Below are 27164 nucleotides of genomic sequence, written 5' to 3' on the forward strand. Positions count from 1 at the left end.
GAATTTGTCAGTGCTCAGCTGAGGCCTACAGCCTTGGGCAAGAGCTGGCACTTGCTTTGCCAGCATCACAGTACAGTGGAACCTCAGAGTTATGAACACATTGGGAATGGAGATTGTTCGTAACTTTGAACAAAACAATGTGGTTATTTCAAAAGTTTACAACTGAACATTGACTTAATACAGTTTTGAAACTTTTCTATGCAGAAGAAAAATGCTGCTTTCCCCTTATTTGTTTTTCGTAGTTTACATTTAACACGTACTGTACTGTATTTGTTTTTTGTTTGTTTGTTTTTGTCTCTGCTGCTGCCTGATTGCGTACTTCCGGTTCCAAATGAGGTGTGTGGTTGACTGGTCAGTTCCTAACTCTGGTGTTCCTAACTCTGAGGTTCTACTGTAACATGATAATTAACATCAGGGTGATAGTAGTGATTATAGCGGAAAATACCTAACCTTGGAGCTACTTGCAAAAGTGCACCTTGCACAGTCCTACTTGTTAGTTATTTTTAATAATTTCTATAGCATGTATTGCCATGGCAGCTAAACGGGTCTGTGTCAAAGTTCCTTGTGACTAAAACTGGCTCCAAAAAGAGAACATTTTCCATGAAAATTTTTGAAAATGTCAGTCCTTTTCACTCTGCAGGATTCGAAAGGGAATGGTTTTTCATTCAACATATTTTGCAACCTTTTTTTTCAAGTATTTTCATTTTTGAAATATTTCAGATTTCCTTTTGTCTCCCTTTTTTCTCTCCTCTTCACCCCGCTTTTTCTTTTTTCCAATTTGCTGGTGAAAAGAGGAAAAAGAGGAGGGTCGAAGGAAAAATTATAAACCAAAAAAGACCATTTTCCCCCTATTTTTGTTTTTAAAAAAACCAACAGAAATTTTTGAAAAAAATGGTAACACTTTCTGATCTGAGGCCACTTTTCAACCCCCCAAAATCATGCAACATGTTTTAAAATCTAGCTCTACCTGTGAATTATAGGTAAAAGAGATGAATGAGGTTTTTAAGGTTACAATTAGATTCTTAGGGAGTATATTCTAACTGTCATTATTGTGATTTACATAGTGAGAACTGGAGACAAGGTAAGCTTAGGAATAATATGGATATTGAAATGCACTAGGGAGCTGAACTGTGCAATTTCTAGTTCTTCCTAGTAGCCCGTATACGGCGGTTAGGCTGGTATTTGATGCCAACTCTAAAACTATCACCACGGATAGTGATCCTTCTGGGAATGATGCTGCAGCAGAATCTCTGACTGAAGTGACGCTGTCAGGTGCCTGTATACTGTTCTATGGGACTGTGGGGCAATAAGAATTCTCCCCTGCTCTTTAATGTTCTTGCACGAGCTGCATGGATTTGGGTCCAGACATGCTGCGGAAAGTAGGTGCTTCCTCCTTTCCCAGGAGAAGAGGACAGAGAATGGACAGGAATGAGCAGAACCCAGGCTTCCTTTTCCCCCACCTCACCGGCCAGCACAGCTGAGCTGGTGCAGAGCAGAGTAAAATGTTGCTCATAGCGGTCAAGTGTAAATTATCTCCTTGGAGAAAAGGAAAAGTAGGGAGGGAAGGAATTGTACTTCTGAGGGCGTGTCTGAGTCACATTGCCTCCTGGGTGGTACTGCTTACACACCATACCCCTTGCTCACGGTTGTGCCTAAAGGCACAGTATGACCTTTAATGACCATCAATGGAAACAAGCATGAGGGTCTCTCAGAGTTTCTGAAATGCATGTAACAATCACATAGGTTTCAGGACAGATTTTCAAAAGTGTTCAGCATCCAACAGCTTCCCCTCTTCCATTTTGCCATTACTTTCAGTGGGAGCTGTTGGAGGCTCAGCTCTTTGGGAAACCTGCCCAGGAAGGTCTGTATTTTTCCACGAATAAATCCGAAAATCACTTGTAACAAGCCCGAATCCTGAGCTCCTTACTGGCAAACGTGTATGTGTTAGGGGGGAGAGGGGAAGCGCTGTCTCTTTAAGCAGAGCACTCAGGGGCCTGAATGCTTTTTCAGCCATCAGCAGCTGCTGTGGGCATCACTCACTCCTAAGCCAGCAGCAGCAGACAGGCTCCCGTTGTGTTCCCAGGCCCCAGCTCAGCGGTGACTGGGTACATGGGCAAAGGGAGGGGGACACCCTGAAATTAGCCCCACCCTCATCCCCTCTCTGTGCTGGCTCCGAGTCTGAAGCAGCTTGGCCAGGGATGGCTCCATGTGTGGGAGGAGACAGCAGTGGAGCAGGGTACCCCACTGAGCATGGCACCCTTGTGTGCGATTAATGCTCGTTTTAAAAAAAGTGTTAATTTTTTAAAAGTTAATGGCATGGATTAACTGCGATTGACAGCCCCAATTATTATTTTTGATTGCAAATGTTTGCACTCTAAACAAGATTTTAAAAAAGATAGTGCAATCTGCAAGTTGAAGCATGAAGGGGCATACCACTGTTTAGCATATCTGGCACATAAATACCTTGCAACACTGCCCACAACAGTGCCACGTGAATGCCTGTTCTCATTTTTAGGTGCCATTGTAAATAAGAAGCAGGCATCTTTATCTCCCATAAATGCAAACAAACTTGTTTGTCTTATCAATTGGCTGAACAGGAAGTAGGACTGAATGGACTCGTAGGCTCTAAAGTTTTACGTTGTTTTGTTTTTGTCTGCAGCTATGTAAAATAATTCTATATTTGTAAATTGCACTTTCACGATAGAGATCACATTTCAGTACTTGTATGAGGTGAATTGAGAAATACTATTTATTTTATTTTTTTACAGTGCAAATATTTAATCAAAAATAATATAAAGTAAGCACTATATACTTTGTATTCTGTGTTGTAATTGAAATGTAAAAAAATCCAAACATATTTATAATAAATTTAAATTGGTATTCTATTATTGTTTATCAGTGTGATTAAAACTGTGATTAATCACGACTAATTTTTTTAATCTAGTTAATTTATTTTACATTAATTGCTTGAGTTAATTGCGATTGACAGCCCTCATCTGAATAGAAATCAGAGTAAATCAGAATACATGAGAGAAGCCTAGCAGTTCAGGCCGGAGCCTCCCTAATTCTGATTATGTTAAAACAGACTCACTTCTGACATCCCATAATTATTGTATCAAGGGTTTGCAACACACTTTATTGCAGCTGTGAAACAAAATTAGATTTAACCCCTCCAAACGGTACAGTGCAAATCTGTGCTACTTCCAACAGTTTTAATGGGATAATGTTACCCACACCCTGTTATCCACACTACTGTCATTTGAACGATTACAGGCAGAATAGTTCCCCGCACTCTTCTATTTGCTGTTAATCTTACTTCCGACTTGATTGTGGTTCTCTCAGAGTTCACTCGCTCTGCCAGCTGAATTCTTCCATGTTCCCAATCCTTGCAGAAACACTCTGGCAGAGTGCAATCCTCTTTCTAAAACTGACGATCATGTTTTAGAAGTGTCTGCAGGCATATTATGTTCAGATCTTGTAATCACCATTTGTGGTCGGGACAAATATTTTCCTCCATCTCTATCTGTTCTTTTAATAGATGAATGTTGGCATACAGATTTTATTATTCTTCAAAGTGGAGGTAGCAGAACCAGGGGACAGAAGGGGGCTAGTGCCCCCTCAATGGAAATACTGGGGGTGGGGCTGATGTACATTTCCACCCCCAGGATATCTCGTGGAGGTGAGAGTGGGAGGAAGGACTGGAGCGGCTGCCACGGTGCAGGAAATCAGGCCAGCTGCCAGGGAGTGGGTGGGAACAGTTCTCCTCTTTTCCCGGCTCTGCTACAAAGTGACCTCTGGTAAGTCGCTGCCCCTTTCTGTGCCTCTGTTTCCCCACCTGTAAAGTGGGGCTGGTGCTATTGACCTCCTTTGTAAAGCGCTTTGTGACCTACGGATGAAAAGCACTGTATACAAGCTAGGTATTATTATTTTCCTCCTAGAGGGTCTGGATGTTGGATACCTCTGCTATATTCCGGACCAGAAAAGAGTTTGCTTGGGTGAAATGTTCCCAGATGGAGGAAGAGGAAAGCAGATTGCAGGATCAGGGCCTTAACCTGTTTACCCAGCCTTGGAAAATGCATAATTCTCAAATTTTACCAGGTTATTCCTCTTTCTTCTAATTTCATTTCTCTTTGGATTCTCTAACCCTCTCAGGGAAGCTACATGTGTTCACTTAATGGCAAAGATTTTATAAAAAACGGACTTTCTACTTTTCTGTGCTTACTCCCCAAGGTATTTAAGCACATGTCTAATGTTCAACATGTGAGTAGTCCCATTGGCTTCAGGGGTGTTAACTCTGCGCTTATCTTTAAGCACATGAGAAATCTACCTTTCTTAATTGGGATTTTTATTGTAATTTGGATTTTCTGATTAAATTCTGCCCCCAAACTCCTTGCATCCAGAGCATAAAGACAGATGAGTGAAGCTGTAAAGTTTGGATTTGCTGGATTTAAAGGTAACAAGACTGTGACACACTTGATTTACATTTATGGAAAAATTCAAGAGACATTATTTTGTCTCATTCTGGGAACAGATCTCAAACAGGCCAACAACTCAGCAATTAAAGAAACCATGTCAATTAGTGTTAAAACTTTCTTTGAAACAACAAAATGAATCATTTAAACGGTCTTGCTGTTTGCTAGTTTCATTTTGAAATATAATTTAATCCTAAAACTTCTCTAATTACAATTTTAAAATGTATTAACTGTAAAATTATGGTTATTTAACATTTTAACGAAGGCATCTTTACAAGTTTTGCATCCCAAGTTGGGTTTGCGTAATAAAGCTAGAGTAAGAACTAAATGTTTTATATTTGTCTAGAATGCACTTCCCTGATTGTAAATACTTATAACACTAGAAGAAAATGTAATTATTCACTTTGGTATGTTCAAACTTAACTGAATAAGATCCAGACTTGTGAATTCTGGGAGACTGCTATGTTACAAAACAGCTGCAGAGCATGACCTGCCCTGCTAAGGACATCATAGTCTTAAATCTTACTGTAAGTTGTTTGTTTTGCAGTAGCTGTCAGTTCTTACTTTTCTTTTTTTTGGCGGCAGTCTGAGCAATACAGTATTCTCAGTGATATCTCATATAATGGCACTAGGCTTAACCCATGTTGCCACTGAAAGTAGCTTGTGCAGGTATCTTGGATAGCTTTGGAGAACAGTCATGGGTTATGGAACAATTAACCTCTAAGTCACTGGTTCAGATCAGAGTGACCACACAAATCATTCCCATATGATGACTTTTCTATAATTTATGGCACATGAGTCTAAGAGAGAAACAAACAATAGCACAGTTGCTCTTGGTGATGGTTGTGGTGGTCTCAGCAAAAAGGTCCCGGACTCAATGGGTTGTGGAAACAGGACTACAGTCTCATGTGAAGTGTTTCTGGGGTATGGCACACTTTGGTGACAGAATATTGGGAATCTTGCAATATTTATAATCTAGGTGTTCCGAGCACAGAGGGCTTCTGGGAACAATCTCTAGCATCTTTCACAAGAGCTACAGTTTCCTGTGATTGTGGGTTGGATTTTGGCTTGAGGGTGAGAAGCAGATGTTAGATTTATTTTTGTGTTTGATTGTATCTTTCATTTTTGGCAAAGATGCCTAGAGACTAAGAGAGGTGCATTTTTGGTATGTACTAATAGTAAATCTAAATAAGTTCACTTTCCAAAATCCACATACTATTGTATTCAACGTGACTTGCTAAATATTATGGCTAAGCTCTGCCTTCTCCCCCATCCTAGGAGGTTGCATAGGGGTAAATCTGCCTGGAGTCTGGCTGTTGTCTGCCTGCTATTCAGTATTAGACTTGTGGATTTGTGTGGCATTAAGTGCTGTAGAGATTTTGACCTTCATATAAATTAAATTCAGCTGAAGACTTGATGACCACCCTGTAAATTGGACCTCTTCGCCATTCTTTGTTGTTTTTTAATTAATTCACTGTTAGGCTGCTCTAAAGCAACCAGAGTGGATGGTCAGCTAGTGAAAGTGACATGGCCTATGTCCTTTACAAGAGGTAGAGGTGCTTTGATACTCTTCGGTTTTGACATGGTAACTTGACCGTTAACTTCCTCCCATAATTTAGAGTGAGCTGCCATTTCTCACAAAACAATATCACCCACTGTTCTTTCTTTTCTACAGTATCTAGATACACCAAAATACGCATTTTGTCCTTCCTCTCACAAGGTCGTAAGTATTAGTCTATTTAATTAGGTAATATTTGATAGTCTCTTGTTTTAACCTCTCCATACCATGGTGATTCAAATTGTTTTTTAAGGCTTGCATTGCTCCAGCACATTGACTTGAGTGGCTGACAGGGACTTGGTACCCCTGAAAAAACAGCCCAGATGTCATAATTGATTAGTTTTCGGGTGTTTTTCAACAATGTTTGATTCTACCTTGGAATAAGATCCCAAGTTGTGTCCAGGTTTGCTATGAGGCAATAGAGGTGAAACAGCAGACAAGATTCAGCAGAGTTGCCTTTGAAATAATAATTAAATAGTTCTTTACATCTGCAGAGTACTGAACAGTAACTAATTATGCCCTGCCACAATCTTCTTCGGATCTCATTCAGCCAGTGTCTAGGACCCCTGTTCCTGGATTCACATGATGAGACTGAAATCTCAGGTTTCACACTATAACAAGTTTCTAGCCTTCATTGTTGTAAAGAAATGCTTCAGAATGTGATCCAAGTGTAACCAGTGCTTGAGTGTGCAGAGAGCCTAAAACAATACCTCCAAGAGTGTGAACTGCTCCATATATGAAACCAGCTGCTTTGGGCACTCCACCAATGCCACTCCAGCACAGGGCTATGAGTGTCGTCCTCTCCGCTGCCACCACATCTTAGGTCTTTTATAGTGGTGTTGGGAGGATTTTCTCCATACAGAGCCCTCAGCAGGGTGCAGGCTGAGGGCTTTCACCTCGAGAACAGACCCCAGCCTGACTGAAAACACAAAGTGGTGGTTGATTGATGGATGTGGGGGACAGAGGAACTGTACAGTTCCCCCAGAAAATGTTATACCAATAGAATAAAAACCAGCAGGATCTCATTAAGAGGGATAAGGCAAAGATGCCACATTTATTGTAAATATAATGATAAAGCAAAAGATAAAAGTAAACAACGTTGTCTGACTACTTATTCCTATCACTACTTATTTTTTATACACACACACATACATACATATATATATATATCTATATATATATATATTTACACAATTATTTATTTAAGTTCTGTATAGGTGTTATAGTTACCAGCCTAGAAGTTGCTCATGCCAAGTTACTGGCCAGGTATCTTGGTCATGAGGATGGAGCCGAGTCCGTGTCAGGTGCACATATATATATGTGTGTGTATAAAAAATAAGTAATGATAGGAATAAGTAATCAAACAACGTTGTTTACTTTTATCTTTTGCTTTATTATTATATTTACAATAAATGTGGCATCTTTGCCTTATCCCTCTTAATAAGATCCTGCTGGTTTTTATTCTATTGGTATAACAAAAACAGCTCTTGCATGAGTATCCTGTGCCACTGCTGCTCCAAGAAAGAGTGGAGCCATTAAGTAGCAAAAGAGCTGAGGCAAGGCCCAGGGGTAAGGCCATGGGGCCGTATGTGGAGTGCACCTAGAGACCCAAATTACCTTAGTCTGGCCCTGCCCTTGTGGTAGTTAGGTAGGTATTATACCATTTAACAGGTGAGGAAACTTATGCTCAGAGAGACTAAATGACTTCCTCAAGACCCTACAGTGAGTCAGTGGAAGAACCAGGATTATAACTTGGAGATATCGTCCACCAGTCCTGGGTATACTCCTATGATCTAACTGGGCCAAACCAGATGAGGATTCCTTTCCATTGGGGAATCCTGTGCTGCTTTCTGAAAGCACCTTTAAATCCCCATTGCAAGCCTGACTTAGGAGAGGCCATGGATCTGACGTGAAGTCTCTTATCTCCCATTCCTCACTGCCTAAATAGAGAGCCAAATCCTTATGGCCCATAGGATCTTTGTCTGGCTAAGGACTGAATATAAACGGAAGGACCTTAGAATCTGGTCAAAGGCTTTTAGCATGGAATGGTTTATTAGCTTGTGATCAGACTTGTGTAAGAAAAGATTTTTAAATGTAAGAATGGAAACTCCTCAGTTTGGTCTGGCACGTAATTTGCAGCACCTTTAAAATAGTGCACAGCTTGACCCGCAGTTGACCCATGACTTGATAAATTGACACCAGAGGGTGTTGAATTCTGGCTTTATTCCTGTGGCGTTAACAAACTTCCCTTCTGCGGTGGACCCATTGGAAATAAAATACAGATACAAAAGCCTGTTAATGCTTTTATATTGTTCAGGATCTGTGCATCACAGGCATGCGTGGTTCCAGGAGGCTTTTGGTTTCGAATCTCAACTGGCTTTGATTTTTCAACCCCCACCGGGCACTGCTCTGAGTCAGTGAAAAGTTCCAAGTTCACAATCCTTGCAGCAAGCCAGGGCTCAGAGTCAGGATTGAGTCACTGTCTTCTCCACAGCTTCACTCTGCTCAGTAGAGAACTGGCCCCTTTACTATCTTTTGTTGCCTTCTGGGCAATATATTCAGGAAACTGAAGTCTACTCCCTAGCTTCACCTTCAGTATCTTGAGAGAGAGCCAGCTGGCCCTGAATCTTCTTGGCGCTCTTCAGTAAGTAGTTGCCTGACCCTTTCCCCCACTTCTGCTCTATGTTGAAATTGGCTGATTAGAATCACTCCTCCCTTAATCCTCCCCCTTCACGCATACTCACAATGGGTTGCCTGCCCTACCCTCACCTTTTTGGTCCACTTTAGCTAGAAAGGGTGATTAAAAAGTATAAAGATTCACTGAAATCCAGGATAGGACCAGACCCTGGTCGTCTATGGTGCATGAATTGCTGTCTGCCTAGCTGGGCGTGATCCTGCAGAGAGCTGAGCATCCTCACTAAAGCCAGGGGGCTACTCCACCTTGGAGTGCCCAGCACTTGCAGGGTTAATCCCTTAGGGCATGTCTACACTTACCTCCGGAGCGATCGATCCAGCAGGGGTCAATTTATTGCATCTAGTGAAGACGCGATACATCGACTGCCGAGCGCTCTCCCGTCGACTCCAGTACTCCACCCGAGCGAGAGGCGCAGGCAGAGTCGATGGGAGAGTGTCAGCAGTCGACTTACTGCAGTGAAGACGCTGCGGTAAATAGATCTAAGTACGTAGAATTCAGCTACGTTATTCACGTAGCTGAAGTTGCATAACTTAGATCGATTTTCCCCCCCAGTGTAGACCAGGCCTAAGATTGTAAACTTGTTGGGCCAGGGAATCAGTTCTTCTCCTCTCTTTGGTACCCAGCAAGCCATGCGGCTGGAAATGCAGGAGAACTGTAACCTTAGGTTACTGCAATTTATTTCAATCTCCTTCACACAAGAAAGTCAGCAAGAACAATTAAGATCAGATGAGCAACTAGCTCAGTTTCATGGTTCAAAAACAAGGGCATATCATTTATACCAGGGGCTGTTTCACATTAGACCATGAAGAGTCTGATAACTGAAATGTCAGAAAGAAACAAACGTTAAACCATTTGATACATGAGAGGGAAAGAAATGAATTAAATATGTCCTAAGGAAACGGGTTTGTTGTTGGATGTTGTTGTTGTTGTTGTTGTTTAGGTTGGGGTTTGTTTTTTGCTATTTGCTTCCATTTTATTTATTGTAATTTAGAACAAAAGGGGAATTGGCGTATCTGTGAGATAATCCTTTGTTGCAGACTGTTATCAATGTTCTATAAACAAATGCTGCAAATAAAACCCTTTGATTCAATTTAGGCTTTAATTCTAAAATCGAGCTTGCTGGGGCAGTGGGTTAATAAATGGGATGTGCTGGGCTTTCTTGCATGCCTCTCTGATTTGCACTGGGGAAACCAACTCTGCCTGGACAGCGACGTAGTTCTGCCTCGACATGCTGGGTACAGATGTCATCTCACTGCAGGATAACTAGTACACAATTGGGATAATGCTAGCTGAACACCATGACCATTAACATTCTTCACGCATTTCCTTCTGGCGTTTTTCATGGCTAGGTGGTGTGTCAACTCCCGAGCCTGCTGCTGCCATCGGCTATTTACTTAGTAACACAGCTCGGCTTCACACTGACAGCCAGAGTTATCAACAGCAACTACACAGGGTCCCACTTCCACAGGCATCTCTGGTTTCCTCAGCCAGATGCAGGTCAGCACTTAGCACTACCACATCAGATACTTCTTCTGATCCATTTTTTTTCTAGGATACTCTCCATCAAAAGCACCCAAGATCCAGGTTTTCAGAACGGTGCCCTCAAAAAAGGCATGTCTGGTCTGCACATGCCTTTACCAGGTCTGCGCACACATTTAATCAGACATCTAGCGGTCCATACGCACGCTCTTTGTGAGGAACGCATTTATAACTGTGGTAACGGCACGTGCACATTGTTTTACACTTCCAGTTGCTCTTCTGCAATTCTGAAAATCTGGATCCTACAAAACAAAATAGCAGCAGTAGTGTCTGCCTGCCTGAGGGTATGTCTACACACTTGCACTAGTGCTGATTGAACTAGCATGCTAAAAAATAGTATCGCCATGGTGGAAGGAGGGGCTACCTGCCCCAAATACAGTCCCAAGATGCTAATAATGGTAATTAAAAATTAAATATCAACTTACCAATGTGTCTTGTTCTTCACTGGACTGCATCACCAAAGCAGATTAGTTTTAGCCATTTGGGAATACATGAGAAGTGTAACAAGTCACATGATAGTGGGACGATAAATTATGTCTTAGATTGGCTACACCATGTGTCAATCATTCTGTGGCTGTGTAAGCACTGTGAATGATGCAGTAGTAGCGAGGCTTTGCATTGCGCTGGAGTTGCTATGGTTTGACCGTTGCTAAGCGGTAAATTTGAATTGTGTTGAGGAGAATCCAGGACAAATGTTGTCCCGGAGTCATTCAGTCTGGGACCGGGACTTGAAATCTACATTTCGGGACTCTCCCGCCCAATTAGGGATTGGTGGTCACCCTAATTGAAGCAAGTGAGTCAAGTAACTAGGAACTACATCATGAGAAGTCCCAGTTCAGTAGCAACTTCTGGTTTGACTCACAAGACCACTCATTGGTGTTCCCTTAGTCACAGATAGGTACTTCAGCAGCAGGAACTCTGGAGCTCTTGCAAATGATAAGGCAATGACTGCCTCTAACTTATGTAAGCTAGTGTGAACATGTCGTCACATGGAAGATGACTTTAAAGCCCTCTAGGGACACTAGGCATAACCATTTATGCATAGTCCCTCTGCTTTTATTTGTGATTGCTTATACAGGTCTGTCGCATCTTAGGCGCATTTAACATGTGCGATTTCAGCTTTACGCGGTCGGCAAAACCAAAAACAAAAAAACAAAAAAAAGAGAAAAATAACAATTTAAATACTGTTTCTGTAGTGCGGGCGATTCCGCCCGCCATTACACTCAATGTAATTTTGACTATACGCGATTTTTGCTTTAGGCGCTGACTGCGGAACGTAACGCTAGCGTAAGATGAGACAGACCTATATAATAATATGGTTTGTCTCTCTTCCCCAAATACTGCCATCTACTGGGTGGGATGTCATTAGCACTCCTATCAAGTGTTGGTGATCATGTCTGCTTTTACTGCCTGCAACGTAGAGAAGCTATAAGCCCTAGGGTGACCAGATGTCCCAATTTTATAGGGACAGTCCCGATTTTGGGGTCTTTTTCTTATATAGGTTCCTTTTACCCCCCACCCCTGTCCCGATTTTTCACACTTGCTGTCTGGTCACCCTAATAAGCCCTGAAGTCTGAACTTTTCCCAAGTGGCAAGTAAGCCTTATTTTGAGGGTTTATGTGCAACGACAGGGGTGCATTTGGCTTATGTGGGCCCTAACTCCCACTGAATGGGAATTGGGGGCCAGATTTTCAAAGGCATTTATGAACCTAAAGATCCAGATAGGCACCTAGTGGGATTTTCAAAAGTACCTAAATTGGGTTAAGTGCCAAACTCCTATTAATTTCAATGGGAGCTCAGTGCCTTACTCACTTAGGTGCTTTTGAAAATCCATCTAGGCATCCATCTGCAGCTTAGGCACCTAAATCCCTTTGTTAATCTGGTCATATGTGCCTAGGCCCCTCTTCCCTCCCCTCCTCCCCCAGGTACATAGAAAACCCCAGCCTACCATAGTATAACCACTTTCCATGTTATATTCCCATTTTCCTATGGTTTGCTATAATGCCAGGCCAGACCCAGTTTACTTTGTCTACAATGGTGGCTCTCAATCTTTCCACACTACTGTACCCCTTTCAGGAGTCTGATTTGTCTTGCGTGCCCCCAGGTTTCACTCACTGAAAACTACTTTCTTATAAAATCAGACATAAATACAAAAGTTTCACAGCACACTATTACTGAAAAATTGCTGACTTTCTTGTTTTTACCATATAATTATAAAATAAATCAACTGGAATATAAATATTATACTTACATTTCAGTGTATAGAGCAGTATAAACAAGTATTGTCTGTATGAAGTTTTAGTTTGTACTGACTCACTGGTGCTTTTTATGTAGCCTGTTATAAAACTAAGCAAGTATCTAGATGAGTTGAAGTACCCCCGGAAGACTTTTGCATAGCCCCAGGGGTACATGTTCCCCTGGTTGAGAACCACTGGTCTACAACACTGCAAAGGGCTGATAGGCTGTTGACTACATCCAATCTAGCAACTCTATATTGCAACAAGGTTTTGCACAACTTTTAAATGCCCAGAAAAACATCACTCTAAAGATATCTATTTTTTAAGAAACAGATACACACCATTTTGTAGCTGCAGAATTTTGCTCTATTTTGCAAGTTTAATTTTAAAATGCTGGTTTCATCTTAACAGTTTCTTTCCTTTCATCCTTTCTTGTATACATTATTTCTCTCTTGTATGCTGTCTTATTTTGTTTTTATTCTTTGAGAAACAACTGACATTTTAACATTGTTTAGCCAATTGTTTGTGGGGAAAAAAGTTAAATCAAATTTTTCAGTATTGCTGTTTGCAAATCTAATATGAGCAAACAAAATCAAAACAAATTCTACTGAAAAAAATCCATATAGTGTTGCTTAAGGCGAGTAATGTTGTTGAACACAATAGAAGGAGAAGTCAGACTTTTAAGTAATTAGGATGAAATTCCTCTTGCTTTGAGACTCGTCCAGCTCTCATTGACTTGAACAGAAGTTGGATCTGATTCTCAAAGCACAGCTTTAAAAGAAGGGTAATTTGATGTCTACTGACACAGCATTAATCATTTTATATGCTCCAGTTCTATCATTCAGATAAAACTGTATGGTCCCCAAATAGTCCAGCATTAAAATATTATTTAACGTACTGTCATTTTAAAGTGCCAAAGTGACTGTTTCCACGTGGTTAGTACATACAGCAATAGGGGAAATGAGTGGTAGAACACAGAACTCCAGATAAATGGCAAATTGCAAAGACTTCTGCTCATCTGAAAGCTATTAGGCCAGATCCTCAACTCTTATAAAGCGGCATAACTCCACTGAAGTCATCAGAGCTCTGCCAGTTCATTCTGAGTATCTGGCTCATTATGTCCATTATTAAACCTCACATGGTAGCATATGGCAAGTCTATACTGAAGCCCAACTAACCATCCACTTAAAAAGCCCACCGTTCCCATAGTATCTGAGCTCCTCACTACTTTTAATGGAGTTATTCTCACAACACCCCTGTGAGGTAAAGGAAGTTACTGCCCCTGTTATGCAAATAGAAAACTGAGGCAGATTATTAAAGCTATTTAGGAGCCTGAAGATGCAGAGAAGTGCATAATGGGATTTCAAAAATGCCTAGCAGCCTAACCAGTTTAAAAATCTAGCCCTAAGTAACGTGCAAAAGGTCACACAGGAAATCTGGGCAGAGCAGAGAGTGGAACAGTGGTCTCCTAGGCCCAGACTAGCCCCCCAGCTAATGTTCCATTTTCCCTCTCATGAGAGCTACTATTCTTCAGGATGAGTAAATCAGCACAAATTACAAATTTCAGAGTGGTAGCCGTGTTAGTCTGTATCAGCAAAAAGAATGAGGCGTACTTGTGGCACCTTAGAGACTAACAAATTTATTTCAGCATAAACTTTCGTGGGCTAAAACCCACTTCATCGGATGCATGCAGTGGAAAATACAGTAGGAAGATATATATACACAGAGGACATGAAAAAATGGGTGTTGCCAGACCTACTATAACGAGAGTAATCAGTTAAGGTGGGTTATTATCAGCAGGAGAAAAAAAACTTTTGTAGTGATAATCAGGATGGCCCATTTCCAACAGTTGACAAGAAGGTGTGAGTTCACCTGCACATCTACCAACGTGATATATGCCATCATGTGCCAGCAATGCCCCACTGCCATGTACATTGGCCAAACCAGACAGTCTCTACGCAAAAGAATAAATGGACACAAATCAGATGTCAAGAATTATAACATTCAAAAACCAGTCGGAGAACACTTCAACCTCCCTGGTCACTCGATTATAGACCTCAAAGTCGCAATACTCCAACAAAAAAACTTCAAAACAGACTCCAGTGAGAAACTGCAGAATTGGAATTAATTTGCAAACTTGACACCATTAAATTAGGCTTGAATAAAGACTGGGAGTGGATGGGTCATTACACAAAGTAAAACCTATTTCCCCATGTTAATTTTTTCCCCTTCTGTTACTCTCACCTTCTTGTCAACTGTTGGAAATGGGCCATCCTGATTATCACTACAAAAGTTTTTTTTCTCCTGCTGATCATAGCCCACCTTAACTGATTACTCTCATTATAGTTGGTATGGCAACACCCATTTTTTCCTCTGTGCATATATATCTTCCTACTGTATTTTCCACTACATGCATCTGATGACGTGGGTTTTATGCTCAAATAAATTTGTTAGTCTCTAAGGTGCCACAAGTACTCCTCGTTCTTTTTACAAATTACAAAGACCGCCTTCAGAATGTAAATTTAGGCACTGCTGTCTTGATGAGTTCCAAAGCCATTTAGAAAAGCTTGGAAGCCAAGAGACAAAAACAAAACAAAAAAAACCACAACAAACCACCATCATCATATTTTATGGGCAAAAATTACTTTTAAATAAAGTTCGGGATACCATTGTACTGTAAACAGAACAGTTCAATAGTCTTTGTTTAAATTTCCTGATGAATTGTAGGCCTCTTAATCCTGTGAGGTTTCTTTGTCCTGTAAACCCCTCCGCAGTAGGTTAGAAGTGTATAATTTCTGAAAATTACAGCCACAAAAGTAAACATTGTTTTCAATCTCATCTGTTTAAAATTTTGCTTGATTACTATTCCAGTGGCTTCCAGGCCATGGATTTAAAGGTTTAAAGTTCCCATGGCTGGAATCGGTTCCTTTTCTCGTGATAGCCTTCTGTTACACTTTCATTGTCTTATCCCCATCACCTATATATCTTGCTTAGATCTGGAAACATTCTCCTTAAGTCATCCAAGACCAGACTGTCCCAAGTGGCCTCCCTTTTTGCGTGACACCTAATTTTCCAGCGTGCTGAGCATAGGGTGACCAGACAGCAAGTGCGAAAAATCGGGATGGCGGTGAGGGGTAACAGGCTTCTATATAAGAAAAAGCCTCAAATATCGGGACTGTCCCTATAAAATCGGGACATTTGGTCACCCTAGCTGAGCACTTTCAGCCCCATTGATTTCACCTGGAGTCGCTCAGAGCCTCTGAAAATCAGCTCCTAGAGACACAATTTTGAAAGATGGTGAAGTGAGCATGGGTGGAAGGTGCTGAGTGCCGCCAGTGGGAACCAAGGGTGTTCAGGACCTTGCTGGGCTGAGCCCTTGGTGTCAAGGTCATTTTTGAAAATATGGGGTCTTAAATATAGATAGCCTTTTACCCTGCTGCAATGAATCATTGCGCAATGCTGTAATAGAATCCATTTTACTTCGATTATAAAGTAGAAGATTTAGGGCTCATGCAAGTGAGGCATGACTAGCACTGGCCAGAGCTACACAGTACAAGTTCTGCAAGCTTCTCCATGTAAATTGTGTTAATCCTCATCAGTCCTGACCTGCAGCTACCCTGATATTTTCTAGTTCGTAGCCATCTCTCCCGCATGATGTACGGTGGTCTAGGGACGAGTGGCTAAGCAATAGCTGTGTTGGGACCGCTGCTACTTATGAGACTCATTGTCCCCTCACCCTTATGGTGTCCTCCCTTGTGTCTGTATCCATGAATTGTCTCTCATCATATACTTGGATCCGGGTAGCCAATAGGCGGACGGCGGGGCAAATCCAGTCCATCAGATGCTTTTGAACAGACCCCGAAATCTTTATTTACTTAACATTATTGTTGTTGCAGTATGAAAAATGTTTCTCTGGAGTCTGGACCTTGACTATACCCTGACCAAGACATTTGGACTTTGACAAAAAAAATAATTGACTACCCTGACCTAGACTGTGAGCTCTTTGGCATAAGGACCGTCTTTTCATTATGTATGAAAGGAGCCTAGAAATGGGGCCTCTTGGCATTATCATAATATAAAAAGGAATAAATAATGTGTCCACTAATGACTAGGACCAGACCACTAAATATTTTATAATGAAAAGCTCACAGAGTTTTCTTCACCTGGACTTTCCTTCCCAATGAAAAGCTCAGGGACCAAACTCTGATCTTAGTCATTCTAAATTTATATTAGTGTATTGAGCTCAGAGTCTGGCCCAGTATGTATATTTTATGTCCATTTTTACAGTGCTATTTTAAAAATACTTTTGAGGGTGCTGAGTCCCTGGAACTCTCAGTGCTCAGCAGCAAACAGAGATCACTTATGAAAAACGTTGATCTGTTATGAACAGTAGGAGCTTTTGTACAAGTGGCCCTTGGCAGATCCCCACCCTAGTCAGGAAAAGGTTAAAGAGGATTCTCTGGGCACAATACCCCTCAGACCAGCTCATCAAGGCTGGGCAGGTCGTGAAAAGGAGACTCCTTGCTCAGGGCAGGGTGACATTCTGAAGAGCAGGACTCCCAACTCAGAGCTCCACAGCCCCTGGAAGGACGGGTTGCTGTCTGGGGAATGGCTAGAGAGTGTTGGCCTCCCGAGTCCTCTCAGAAAGGGAAAGGGCCGGGTCTCCTCTCATTTCTTCTTTCTCTTTGGCTTCCCAAAGGCCCAGGACTCTGCTTTTTGTGGGTTGCAGAAGCATCTTGACACCTTGGTTGGACTGTTTTAACTCCCCACACAACAAGGCAGAGGGCTAACCAGCAGAGCCAGAGGCCTGTGCTCAGGACTCTGAGACAGGAGCAGCGCCCACCCTCCCCAGGAGGTGCGAGAGGGATATCGCCTTTTACAGGCCCCGGTTCTGAGTTAAGTGGGGCTTTATGCCACCTCTGGGCAACTAAATTCTGGATTGGTCTGGGGGGCTTGCATGGACCCTGGCATAAGTCTGCCTTCTGCTGCCTCCAACTATTTGCTGGAGCGCCATCTAGCAGCCCACTGCAGCCATACCAGCTCGCGGAACATCTGCTCCTGCCCACAACTCCTCCCTGGTGTGCTCATACACCAAGGGCAGCACAGGGCTTTGCCAGCATGGAAATCCCTTTTTGTCAAGGGAATCCACAACCTGGGGTGGGGGGCTGGTAATCAATCTAGGTCCTGGTTACTAGAACATGTCCCAGAATTGGGACCACTGTGCCTACCTATAATCATGGCTGAGAGGAGTCCTAAAACTGCATCCTTGTATATGAAACCAGGGGTACATTTACACTGCAAGCAGCGCAAGTCTCCAAGCCCAAGGCAACAGACGTGGGCTGGTGGGGTCAGACTGTGGCAATAAAAACAGCTGTGGAGATGTAGCAGCTTGGGCTCTGAAGCCCCCACTCTCACCCCCCAGTTTCAGTGCCTGAGCTCCAGCCTGAGCCATAATATCCACCCAGTTCTTTTTAGCACTGCAGCACAATCCCGAGTCTGTTGACCCGGGCTCTGTCACTCACTTGCTGTAGACCTACCCCCAATGTTCCTCTCCAATGAGAGAAATGAACTGTGCAGAGACGCTAATTCATTTCTAAGACTCTGGAATGATTAGGGATGTGGCTGTGTGTTGTTAAAGTGGCCACTGTTCTTTATTAACAGCATTTTCTTCAGCGGTGTTGTTTAAAGCAGCTTTTTCAAATACAGCAGAATCCACATAGGGGCTAGTGTATATGCTATAGGAAGGTGGAAATCCCACTGAAGTCTTGCCATGCATCTTGAATTTGGTGGGACTTTTGCCTGCATAACAAGTTGGGGTCTGGTCCTTAATTAAGACAGCCAGACATAACTAGAAATATGCCTTTGTTTAGCATCTTTGGAAAGCACTTCACTCAGTCTGTTTACTGTCAGTCATGTCAGTTAAGTGGGTGTATTATATCATTGGGGAGAAGTTAAGTCAATTCTTCTGCATTTAATAAATAGTTTCAGGAAATCAAAGTTCCAACTCAGCACATTCTTCTAAAGCAAATGAAGAGCACTTCAGCTCGTCATAATTTTAGCCAACAGAAAATTAATTCTATCTGTCCATGCACAATAATTCAATAAGATTTTACCATATCCGTGAACCATCTATCTGATAAATTTCAGTGTGTTACAAAAAGCATTTAGTAAGGGAGGTGATGTTGAATTCTGCAAAATGATTTTATGCCCTTAGCCATCAGATTGTATGAGGCTTAGTTTAGCTTACATAGCGACACGTCAGCTTTTCCATGATATGCAATTTTCCTTTCACATGTCATTTTCCTCAAAGCCAGATTTTCAAAAGAACTCAGGTCAACTTCAAAAGGACTCCCCATCCAGCAGCTCCCATCTAGAACAGGTAGAGCTGCCAAGCAGTTTTGAAAACTTTTTCCTAACTGCCTCAGGGTGAAACTTGCTATAAATGCATGAGGTTATTATTTATTGAATGTCAAGCCCATTAATCTTTTCTCAAGTAGAATAACTCTAGTTCCAGCTCAGATAACTCTAGGGCCCCCGTGAGCCTAGTGTTCAGGCATGGGCTGCATTAGTTAAGATTCAGCAGAAGAGGTCCATAGAGGACTCTGCTTTTTGCCTCTCCTGGGTTTGGTATAACTTTCACTTACTATATTTGTTTTCTTCACTTTGAGGCCCTGATGATGAACTAATTTTCACATGAATTACAACATTACATTGATAGAATGATATCCTCTGCTGTGGGGCACCCCAAAAGCAAACTATTTTAAGAGAGCATTCAGATGTAAAATCCAGTAATTTTCTTCCTGATGCCAAAGCACAGCAGTCCCTCCAACACTCCAGGGTCAAATCCAGTGCAGTGCCAAAACTCGCACAGGCAAGTGTAAGTTTACGTCATTACAAGATGGCATAGAACCTCAGTGAATTTGGCACTCTATCTTTGGAAAAAAACACTGTAGAGAAGACATGCGGGACTTAGGGGAGGTGAGACTCCATGTAGGGATACAAAGTTTAAATTGCACCAGCTCCCACCCAGGAGAAAATAGTAGGAATCCAAAATATACTGACCACTTCTACCAGAGAGAGCCTGCTAACAGTACCAGTGGAGGCAGCACTGAGTCAGTAGGGTGCTAGGCGCCTTGGGTCTCTTTATTGCCTGAACCTGAAGTCAGTGGATCTTCCGGCTGAGGCAAGAGTACAGGGTTCATAACTAGCCGGGATTGAGTGCTTCTGCATTTGTCCAACAACTCCAGTGAGACCGGATATGGGTTATACCAAGATATCCATTCAGCCACAGAAGAGACAGAAGATTAAATTATATCTTTTTAATTCATGGTTATATCAAAGAGCTCTTTTTATTGTGATTTTGATTTTACTTAATTCGCAGATTATTAGGAGAGCTACCACTCTCCTCTGAAGATGGCAAATTCTCATAATCCTAATTGTGCATATGTATTCCAAAAAAAGTTAATCATGGTTATAAATGAACATTATTACCTTCATAACAAAAGGTTGGTTATTTAAAATATATATACATATGCACACACACACATTACCTTTGTTACATTATTTTTAAAAAGCCACACCAAAAAGCCATAGGTGAAGTGTTTGAACAATAAATAATCTACTTTTCTATAAACGTACAAAATCATTCCAGCAAGTAAAAAACAGTGATACAAATGTGATAATTGAAAGATATATTCACTTTATAACTCTAATAATTTATTTATGAAATATATCCATATATATAATATATATATATATATATAATTTTTTGGCAGAGACCTTACCCTTTCTTGTTTCAATGTCTATTGCCACTGTTTAACCTATATATCCATTTGTATTGTGAACTCAAAGTTCAGTTATATTCAATTTGCAGTTTTTGTTTTGGTCTGCAACTATCTTCTGATAAAATATAAATGTCATTTGCTCATAGTTTCACCTAGGAAGATTTGTATGAAGGTCTAACAAAGGAATCAGTAATGCCACAAGTTAGGAAATTCCTCTGTTACATTTTAAATCATATCAAAGAGCAACATTTGGAAGCATTATTCATCCTCTTGCTTGTTCTTTTGTTTCCCCCCAAAAAACAGTCCAGTCCATACTTGCTGAAGAAACCACTTTTGATGATAAATTTCCAGGGACCAACATTGTCCTTGTTCCCATTTTCTTGACATATCCCCAATCCTTCAACTGCTCAGTAAAGTGGTTTGAATCAAGGGTTAAAAACATGTCTTAAAACATCAGCAAATAGGAATGTATGCACTGGGTATGTATGGCACAGCACGTATGGGATTAGGAGAGAGAGATGTAAATTATTTTGAATGTATGAAGTTTAGATAATACTTTTGTATCTGTCAGTCTTCGTTTCATCCTCAGCAGATTCTTGTTGGTGGATAATTGGAATTCCATTCATCAACTACAGTGTATCCCTAGATAGTCATTGTAGATGTGTTTCTGGATTGAACTTTCCAGCACAGAAATAATTTGTGCCTTAATTAAGTAACCTATTGAATACTTACTGTATATTGCTAACTTGCTATATTTTATAATGATATGATTATTAACCATTCATATTTATTCTGCATAGATACTGACATTTAAATATCTGCCAGCAAAGTTACAATATGATGATTGGCTAATAGGCTTGCATCTATTAGCAAGAGGCATATTTTGTTTCTGTTTATCCATAATGCAAATTCTTATACAGACAATTCTCTAATTTACCAGATTCTCCAATCATAATTGCCTGCATAAAGCTGGAACTGGGTACTTCACGCAGGCAGCAAGCACTAAGTGGAACAGTATGTTTCTATTGTATTATTTTTAAAACCAGGTAAAAAAAGGCATTCTTGAATCTGTTTGTGTTGCTAAAGTTTGAATACTCCTTTTTCCCTCCCCCGCATCTCCAGGGTACATGCAAATACTCATCCTGTACTGCATGGTTTATGACACTCTCGTCAGAGAAGTATAAAAGGATGCAATGTTCTTCACACACGTTCATGTGCCCTCAAACTGGCATCAATGCAATAAAGGCGTTGCATACTGCTGGATTATCTATTGGCAGCCAGCCTGAAGCATTCCAATATGTCCATCTCATGGGAGATTTGTAGCTTAGATTCTTGCTTCTGAGCTTCGGCAAACAAACACTAAACCTTTTAAAAAAATAAATATGAATGAAAATTGCTGGATTATATTGCACTATATGGACCTGATTTTGAGACCAGCCTTGCCATGACCTCTGCAAAACTGGGGGTACAAAATTGTACCCATGATTATTTGTGGGTGCAATGAATGTCACTTGAAAATCTAATTATATCTGATTCTCAAACAAAATCATAAGGATGAATTCAAATCAGGAGTTTCTAATCCCCAACACCTCCCTTGAAAACTGCAGGTATGAAGTTCCAGATTTGGCCTGTCTACTTCCACTGGCTGCTGCGTTCCATCTCAGAACTGAAAGCATTTTGCCTTATTCTGATGTCAAGTGCGGTTAGTATTCAGAGTGGACTGGGGAGTGGAGGTGGAGAGGGTTAACAGAAATCAGAATCCAGGTCAAATTTACCTCTCCACAACCGGCAATAAACCAGATTTACTGTTGCTTCTAAATATTTTCTCCACCCAACTTGTTCCACTTTCTGTGTCTTGGCAACTTAAGTTTTACTGAAACAATACATGAACAGATGTGTCCAAAGTTGCTCCAAGGCAAATGAACAAAATCAAACATAAGTAAACAACCACTAAAAACACCAAACATATGACCAGTGCCAATAAATCTGTCTTAAAGCCTGAAAGGTTAAATCCTTAGAAGTTCTGGCTGATTCATCTGCATTAACTGAGGCCATTCCTGTGAGAGTGCCTTAAATATTTCTGCAGTGTAATAAAGTTACAAAACAAACCTCTTGGCCAAATTCTGCTCTCATTTAGGCTCATGATACTTCACTGATTTGAACTAAAAGCAAGATTTAGATCTTTGTATGCACAGGAACCCAAATTAATGTTTCTATCCACATAAAGTAGAACGTGCACGTATATACTATACCTCTCGGTTCAGAAACTGCCTGGATCCTCTGTGCTAATGAATGAGGGCATGTTCATTTTCTCTACGTTGCTCTTTCTCTGCTGTCTTTTTCAGTGACCCCTGATTACTGTGGAAAAGATAATGAGTTTAGGATTATTTTAGTGTCACCACTTCCATTTTGTCAGTCACCAATAGAGAGCTCTTTTTTAAGATATCAAATGATGTACTTTTCTTGGGAAAGAAGAAAACAGGCATACGCCCTGGATTTTTTTCCTTTTGTCTGAAAAGAATGTAGGATTAAATATGCTCTGAATTATCCTATGTATTCTCCCAACTGGACAGGAGCTCTGCTACTTCACGGGTGCCACGTCATTTAAAACAAAACTCCAGAAAGCAGTATTAAACTACTAGCTGTGAGAATTTCATTTGTTGTGTGCAGCTTGATTAATTCATTTGAATGAAATAGCTAATTGTTCAGAGATGTTCAAAATTTACCTTACTATTTTTAAAACAGGAAATCAAAGACCCTCACCATCTGCTGTCCTGTGTTCTTGTGCAAAACAACATGCACTGTTTGTCATGTATGTCCAAACAAGAGCACCGTGATAAAGACCAATCTAAAGACTCTGTGCTCTTGCAAAGCTCTCCTGTAGACCTTTTGCCTCTGAAACTGCCTCGGTAGTTAGACAGCCCATATGGTACAGTCCTCCTGTAATGAGAAACACAGAGACGCTATACAATTTTAGGAGCTACTTTGGATACAGTTCAGTATCTGTTTCCATTCATTTATTTGTTTTCATGTAATAAAATGGTCTATTGCTCTGGGCTCCTGAACAATTCATTCATGCCACAACATTCACACAGAAAGTCCTTCCCTAACCAGATTGCAACTCCTCCAAGTTGAAACTGCACATTCAGAGAAAGGCAGATAAAATGTTGTATGTGAAAATGCACTCCTAATAGACAGCAGCAAATATCAGCATGGAAAACAACGAATCTGCTTTCTGCAACCCTATTTGTTAATCACAATATATCAAGTACCTGAAATCTGAATAGAAATACAATCCCAGGTTGTTGCTCATTTTACTTCTCACTAGTTCTTATTCTTATGTATGGGCCAGTCTCAATCCACTATGTAGAACGTTCCTAGTGAAATTACACATTCAGGGCCAACTCTTGATGATTTGCACCATCTGAGGAGCTGGCCCCCAGACACAACTGCCACTTACTACATGATTTTCATGGAGTGTTACCTGTATGTTCAGTTCACTGTGTCGGGCTTCAGGACATAGCCCGGAACCCCTAAATATGGGAATCAACTGGACAATCCCCCTGGTGTGGAGGTCAACAATTGTGGAGGCGACCATGGCCCAGATGCTGTAGCATAGTGACTGTGAATGGCTCCACTACTGCTCATCTACTAGAGACTATATTCACTGCATCACATCAGGAAGAAGTCCTCCTTAATCCCCAGCAATCTGCCTACTTCATTATTAATGACGGATGTGCACTAGCATTGCCGATTGCTTTTTGCATTGTTTTTCTGAGTGGGTGCCCATTCTGCTAATATCCAAATGCACGTGCCTACTGGCAGCTGGTGTGAGAATTACCAGCGGGACTGTATTACCACCATGTGCCTACCAAACATGGGACTTTTAAAAGCCCATGAGGCAGCTCTAATTTATGCAAGGGTCAGGCCAGTCCAGCCAACCCACAAACTTGAAATTAGGGGGGGGAAACTGCCCTTATTTCTAAAGGAAACAGGATGAGAGAAGAGCAAAATAATTTTGACAGAGGGATGCAGAACAAAGCCTGGCTGCCTGCGAGTAATTAACTATGTAAGACAGACAAATATTGCATGGTTGGACTGCTCCGTTTAATTTGTCCTCCTTAAATACCATTAGGCTGGCAATAAGAGATCTGCACAAGTTTTCCATCAGTACACACTTGGAGGGGTGGAGGGCTGGCGAGTGCAGGACAATATCTTCCTGCTGTCTGCAAGAACACAAAGCTCTGAAGATTTTGATTGCTATCCACTAAAGTAATGCAAGTTATTTATTCAGAGTTACCCAATTTTAACACATCATCTGTTTGTGTGCTGTCTTCACAGCTTTGTCTGCTGGAGCTGCAGTGCACTTACCAGGCAATGAGTAAAAACTTCCCCAGCCCACATGAAATCGCATCTGAGGAGGGAAATGGCTTGGAAGGAAAGAGACATCCCCTCTCTTTCCGGTAGGAGTTCGTAGGAGCTGTGCTGTGATTGGCTCCTTTCCTACCTCCTCTAAAGGGCCTTAGGAACAGCAGAGCAGAAGTTGATGCTTAAACTAATAGCATTAAGTTCCTGTGGGAATCTCCTCAGGCAATCGGGTTTCCCAAGGGACAGTGCTCAACAGAGCAGCTGTACCTAGCTCCACTCCCACCCCAGGGACCTGTTGTCTTGGAAACCCATTGGGCATAAACATTGCAGTGGGACATTCACCTGTTCTTGGGGAAGGGACGGTATTAGAGCCCTTGGACTCTACTCTGCCCCTTCCACGTGGACTGGCTAGTTCTGTTGCAGCTGTGCACTACTTGCATCCTGCCCAGGCCTTAAAATTGAGGCTGTCCTGGCATGTGAAAGTTAGTCTTAACGTTTCATCTTATTTAGGGCTAGACTGTGGAACTCTTTACTCATGCTGATTAGCACCTACTCTCAAAACTGTAAGATCTTGGAGGTAAGGGATAAGCCCATTTGTACAGAGGGCGTTGTACATTGATAGTGCTAGATGATAATGCAGAAAGCATGGGATGGATTTTGCTGTGATTTGAAACTGAAAACTCTATTTTATGGCATACAGGTGTTAGCGGGAAATGTTTTTTAAAAGTGTTCTTGCAGATAGCATTCCATCACATGCTGAATAGATACAGAAAAATTCCAATAGAAATGTACAGTAAAGTTTTCCTCACACTGGCCAAACTGGTTGCCATGAAAAAGTCAACATTTTCCAAAAGTTAGCAGTTATTTCCTACCCTCTGTAAAGGGGAAACTGGTGTCTTATGCTTCACGTCTTGGAAAAAGTATTCACAGCTTTGAGAATGTATTCAAGAGCACTTCATCCGTAAGGACCAATAAATGCCCCATAACCAGGGCCAAAGTCAGTCATAGTTTGAGAAAGTGTAATTGCTATAAATGCTAAAACGCACATAAATGAAAGTTTGTATGTAAACCAATGTGCAGACTGGCCATCTGAGGACAGAAAAATTACATCCCAACTAAAGGTCTCTTCACATCTCTGGCTTCAGATCTTCCTTTATTTCCAAAACACAAACCCAAAAGCAGAACAGAGGTACTCAGAGTATTGGGTAATACCAACCCAAGGCCTTTCCCACTTCAACCAGCTGGGAAGGGAAAATATATCCCTTCCTGAATACTATACTGAGCCCCCACATTAGGGTTTTCCTCTGGGGTTCCTATCTGCTGCCCTTGGTTAAGAGGCAAGACACTTTATTTTTGGCTTCCTGTAGGTCACATGCTTGTACCTAATCATGCGCTTGTATCTACCACTCCAAGTTTCAAAGGACCCCATAGCCTGGGACTTGTGCATGTTCTCCCATGCCCTGTTACCTCAGGCTATTGACATTTTGGAAAAAGTCAGGCTTGTGTGCTGTATTCAGTGCCTCTCTGTTAACCAAATAGTCTCCTCCTCACTACCTCTATTCTTCTCCCGCCATTTTCTCTTTATTCTGGGTTCATGCACCCATTCTGTAATCTAAAACTGTGGTCTGGTATCACATCTGATGTTACTGAGGGGTGCTGCATCAGCCTGGTGCAGAGCATTTTGCAAGACGCCTCAGAGTTCAGGCCTTGATTTCTACCCAGCTCAGCAATTTGTTTGGGCACGATCCTGTGCTCCATAGACAGGCCCAAACCCCATTGATTTGTGTGGATTGTCTAACTATGGCTATTTTATGATGAGTTTAGTTCATAAACTTCAAAGGGATCACGTTCCACAGGCAGCAGGGATAAAGTCAATGGGAGCTGTGCACTCATTTGGTATCTGGGCCAAAACTTTTAGTTGCATCTACTTAGATGGATTAGATCTACTGAGTATAACAAAGCCTGTAGCTTAATCACCTTTGCAGCCATAAACAGCCAAGGATTTCCAGATAATTTGAGTTTATTACAAAGGAGAGGAAATAAGACAATTTAAGAAAGATAAGTTGGCCAAGAAAAAAAGAAAGCACTACAAACTCAGGGCCAAATTCTGTCCTTCTGTTACATCACTATAAATCTGGCATAACCCCACTGCAATCATATTCACTCACATAACTGAGAGCACAATTTGGCTACAAGTACTTGAAGAAAATTTTAGCCTGTGCATATGTATAATTCCAATAAGTGACAGTGTTAGTGTTTCAAGTTAGCACATACCTCTGTCTCCCTCCTTCAGAAGTGAGAAGAATGGCATGGTTGAGGGCTTGTCTACATGAGGAAGCTCTTCAAAATAAGCTAGAGGGTGAATTTTAAGTGCGCTCCTCTTCCAAAGTAGATTAAACTAAAGTGCGCAAAAGGACTTTTAGTGCAGTATAAGAGTGTCCACAAGGGGAGCTGTTGTGGAATAGCTACTGTGGGCTATTACCCTGTGCAGAAAAGCCATGAGAGATCCAG

The 27164-nt window shown here is 41.4% G+C and overlaps 1 protein-coding gene across 1 annotated transcript in view; it reads right to left on the reverse strand.

Annotated features, from left to right (window-relative positions):
• Positions 1 to 19832: 19832 nt before the first annotated feature.
• Positions 19833 to 27164, reverse strand: part of EDN3 (endothelin 3) — a 35918-nt gene continuing 28586 nt past the window's right edge. The window contains exons 3-5 of the mRNA XM_026652726.2: positions 23049 to 23225; positions 22538 to 22643; positions 19833 to 21650 (exon numbers count right to left, since the gene is read on the reverse strand). Of these exons, the coding sequence (XP_026508511.1) occupies positions 22571 to 22643; positions 23049 to 23225 (250 nt within the window). The 3' untranslated portion in view covers positions 19833 to 21650; positions 22538 to 22570. The remainder of the gene's footprint in view (positions 21651 to 22537; positions 22644 to 23048; positions 23226 to 27164) is intronic.

The sequence above is a fragment of the Terrapene carolina genome, unplaced genomic scaffold (assembly GCF_002925995.2).
Source record: "Terrapene carolina triunguis isolate 2854851 unplaced genomic scaffold, T_m_triunguis-2.0 Scaffold130, whole genome shotgun sequence".
Classification (NCBI taxonomy): domain Eukaryota; kingdom Metazoa; phylum Chordata; order Testudines; family Emydidae; genus Terrapene; species Terrapene triunguis.